This window comes from Buceros rhinoceros, unplaced genomic scaffold (assembly GCF_000710305.1).
Source record: "Buceros rhinoceros silvestris isolate BGI_N320 unplaced genomic scaffold, ASM71030v1 scaffold8577, whole genome shotgun sequence".
Classification (NCBI taxonomy): Eukaryota; Metazoa; Chordata; class Aves; order Bucerotiformes; family Bucerotidae; genus Buceros; species Buceros rhinoceros.
Genome location: NW_010422720.1, coordinates 37,016 through 41,434, shown reverse-complemented (window position 1 = coordinate 41,434; position 4,419 = coordinate 37,016). Strand labels below are relative to the sequence as shown.

Below are 4,419 nucleotides of genomic sequence, written 5' to 3'. Positions count from 1 at the left end.
AGAAAAAAAAAGAGGGGGGGGGGGGGGGCAGGAAAACAGATGGAGACACCCTTGATCTTTTCTCATGCTTCTTGAACGATCTGGCACAAGTTCTAGGAGTTGATTAACTACGGCAAGTCTTGGTTTGTTGCAGATTGCCAAACAGAAGGGAAAATTTTTGAAAGTTCTCCTGCTACTGCATTACGACCCAGAGACATCAGACACTGTAAAAGTACAGAGCTGCGCTGCATCTTCATTTGACTTAACAAGCACAAGGGGCTTCAGGAGTGCGAAATGTGCTGCTGTCAAAGGACTCGGGGCTAACAGATTGGGAGACATACTGTGGCTATGAACAACGCTTTAAGAGCTACTCCTGCCCCAGGCAAATAATGATCTGAATTTCTGAAGAGAAACCCCAGCAGGAGGAATTCACAATATAGCTACAAGTGATGTCCATGCTCAGTGTATTAGGCAACGGTGAGTTGCTGCCAGTTTTCTCAAAAGCAGTAAGCCAGAAATAGCTGTTTATCAGGCCTCCTCTTGTGTCCATGAAATATGAACATTCTAAATGTTATCTTAAAGGACATAGGTCTCTCTTGTTGACACATACACACTTGGTCTCAGCTTCTAGCCCTCTCTGGCTCTCCTGACTGCAGCCAGCCGAAGGAACCGACCATGGCTACCAAACACTGCCGTTCCACACAGTCATTTTACATCGTGTTATAAACCTTGTCAGAGGATGTTTGAAAAAACCTGCCACTACTTCATGAAGAAGAATGTGACTGAATTCAGTAATTTCCATTTCAGTGTATGCAACTGCAGGCACAAATCCCTCCAGAGACATGATGACTTACAGTTAGCAAAAGTTGGTGTTTTAATCAGGAAAAAATAATGTACACTGGTGTGAACTGCAACGTAAACTGTAAAAGACTACAAATAAAATGTTGGGCTTTTTTTTTTTTTTCTCTGAATCTGAAGGGTACTGGAAAGCACCCTGAAATACCCACTTCCCAGAAGTATCTTGAAACTTTCATCACATGGCCTCTACACCAGTGCATTTAAATTACACAAAATATTGAGACAGAGAGAGTCTGAGAAGAATCCTGCTTAAAATCAACATATACAGCAGCACCTTTGGAACACGAACAAATGCTGTTCACAATCAGCCACTTTAATGCCTGTCCTCATGAGCAAGGATGCATTATTATTTTTTTCCCTGTGTGTTTAAAAATACTTGTACTTCAACTCAGTGTTGTAGAGAGACTTAAAAGAAGCAGATGAGCACTTCTGTAGGAACCAGAACATGCCTTCCACCTGATGGGTTGTTTAATGACATACTAGGAGAAATTACTGTTTCTCTTCCTAAAGTGATTTTTTTATATAGGACCTATAAAAAAGTTTATTCTACAAAGTCAACGCTGAATTTAGCCAGCTGTGCACGGCACCCATCAGTTGACAGGGGAAGACAATAACCATGCCATTACAGTAAAAACCAGTGCAAGTAATGAGGCTTTGTTAACGTGTTACTTCTTTTAACAACTACATAATCTGTCCACCCAGAGGGAGTTTGTGTCACTTGTCTCACCCAGTACCCGCAGACACAGAATAGAAAATGAAAATCTCACTTCCTGGTTTCCACAAAGAATTGATAACATACACTCAAAAAAAGTGCACAAAATCCGCCCGGGTTCTCACCAGAACTTGCTGCATCTCACAGTGAACCAGAAGGGAGGCCAGCTCTATATCCTCACTATAGCCATTCTTGAGAGGAACTGATCTAAAACCTGGTGGGGGTGAACGTACACAAAGGACAATTAGAGTCAAGCAAAGGGTTATCTGCAGTCACAAAAATGGTGCATACAGTTCTGAGGGCTAACAGATTCTTCATGGCTCAAACGCTCAGCTCCGAAGAGCTTTGCTATGACAATTACAGGGAAGCAAAAGGCAAGAATGGCAAAATTGAGAAACACATTTCACTTGCTCTTGAAAACTAAAGCCAGAAGCAGAGGAAAGCAGAACACTTACTCTGCATATGTCTGCATCTAAGATAATTAACAAAACAAATGCACTGACACCAAACCAGAAACAAGAATCTTCCCAGGTTTTACTCTGGGCACATAACCCTGTTGCTGAAATTGAGTATGTGGCAAAGGCAGTGCAAATTAGTCTACAATGCTATTAGTCTATAATGCTTTCCTATCCAGTTATAAAAAAGGAATTACAAGAGGGTGAGAGGATTATTTTAAATACCTACATGCTACACACCCAGTATCATACCAAACAATGGATTAAAGGGAGATCAAAAGAGCACCTGTCTTTGGCAGGTTGTAGCTGCTACTGAGAGCACAGTCACAATACAACAATGCTGAACAGCGTCCTTCTCACTTAGCCCCTTATTATACCACTGATCTTACCTGATTTGATCCCTTTGATGGGAAAAGTGGCATGTGCTAAGAAATTTGGATCACTGAACATATCCTCCTCATACACAACAAAGCGCAGAAACGCTAGATTTGGATCATAAATTTCAAATTTCACTTGCTCTGGACAGGGCGCCCAAACTGGATTAAGGCCATTGTCATCTGTAACGAAAAGGAAACATTTGCAGCATGAAGCAATAATTTCACTTCATTCACACATGGGTATGTATCCCAGGACATTTTCTGGGGATACAAAGGCCCCAAAATCCTATTTACCATCTGTCTCTTGTTGTAACCTTGCTTCGGAAGGTTTGTATTTGTTTATTGTGAGGTGGGGAAGAGATAGGGGGAAACTTGGCAGGGAAGCAAATCCATGAAGAAAAGCAAATTGGTTTTGAACATATAAAACATCCTTGGACACGTATTTAAAAAAAAAAAAAAAAAGGGCTAATTCATTGCTCATATTCATGAGCCTCATGCTCCGTATCAGAGAAAAAGCCTGAAAAGCACTGGGAAGATTACTGTACGATGGTCCAGTTCTTACAGGCACTTACAGAACACCTCTCTGATATCTTGGACACTTCCCATGAAAAGTTAGAAACATAACCCTCTCCTCTGAAATACTGAAGAGCCACAATGCACGTTCTGCATTCTGTGTTTATTTTCCACTGGTATTAGTGGTTTGCATAATTAGAACCAAAGCTTCTTGTCCTCTAGAGACACGCTGCTGCTTCCAGAAATATTAAATGGTGAAATATGAAGTGACTGAGGTATTGCCCCATTTCAGTGCACTTAAATGAAGCAAACACAAACACACGAGCACACAAACACCCATCCCTTATCTCATCAGGAAGAACTCATCAGGAGCGAGCTTTGATGGAACTTGTATTGCATTGCAAGTTACTCTGCTTTACAGCCCCATATACTCAAGCTGTCTCCAAGGGGATGCCAGCTGTAGAAACCGAGTTTAAATACACACAGTCTGGATCTCACAGTAGCAACTCCCCATTTGGGCCAGACTTTTGGGAACTGACTAGCACTGTTGGAGGCACTTTCAAGATAGCAATTTTTTGAATTATGCAAATACACAAACTTATGCAAAGGCAAAAACTTTTTTTTTTCCTTACAAACTGCAGACAGTGGGGTTTTTTCTAAATTTAATATACATTAAAGTTTCTCGAATTAACTGGCTATGAAGCGAGCAAGAGAATAATACTGTGTGGCTAATTAGTCCAGAGCAAGAATTAACTTATTCCTCCCTATTCAGGTTGCTGGCCGATTACAGCCAACATAAATCCATGGTCATCCTCTACCCACTTTATTTAAGCACACTGGCATAATGTGTGCATAACTAACATATCCTTACAGCACAGGAAACTGCGGATACTCACTCACTACCGATGTCTTGAATTTGTTGTTATCATATTCAGCCCCACAAATTTCTACCTCCACAAAGGGACAAGCGATGCTTCTACCAAGTTTGGGGAGATGACGAGCACCTAAAACCTGCGAAAGCAACTGTAAATTATAACCAGCTCCAGAGGAAACTTGGCACCACTATTTCTGTACAGAAGGCAGCCTCAGCCCCACAAATTTCTACCTCCACAAAGGGACAAGCGATGCTTCTACCAAGTTTGGGGAGATGACGAGCACCTAAAACCTGCGAAAGCAACTGTAAATTATAACCAGCTCCAGAGGAAACTTGGCACCACTATTTCTGTACAGAAGGCAAAAAAAAAAAAAAATGAAAGGAACATGCAAAAATACATACTCCCTCTCTTGAATATGTTTGCATATATTAAAAAATACTGTCTGTGCCACCAATAATAGTATCTTCCATAGTTTGGGTAACCCAGTGGTTTTCGTTGTGAGGCACTGCAGCTGACATTCACTACGCACAGTATGCAGTTCCAGACCAGGCCTGTAACAAAAGTTTTGTTACCTTTCCTCAGTCTTCATTAAATATCTATTTTAAGACATTCTTGATTTACATTCACAGCCCCCCTTTTAGCTCTTCTCT

At 41.1% G+C, this 4,419-nt stretch overlaps 1 protein-coding gene across 1 annotated transcript in view; it reads right to left on the bottom strand.

Annotated features, from left to right (window-relative positions):
* Positions 1–4,419, bottom strand: part of PLCG2 (phospholipase C, gamma 2 (phosphatidylinositol-specific)) — a gene marked incomplete at its 5' end in the record, with an annotated part of 41,064 nt that overhangs the window by 3,026 nt on the left and 33,619 nt on the right. Inside the window, 3 exons of the mRNA XM_010140145.1 lie at positions 1,675–1,763; positions 2,394–2,561; positions 3,791–3,905. Of these exons, the coding sequence (XP_010138447.1) occupies positions 1,675–1,763; positions 2,394–2,561; positions 3,791–3,905 (372 nt within the window). The remainder of the gene's footprint in view (positions 1–1,674; positions 1,764–2,393; positions 2,562–3,790; positions 3,906–4,419) is intronic.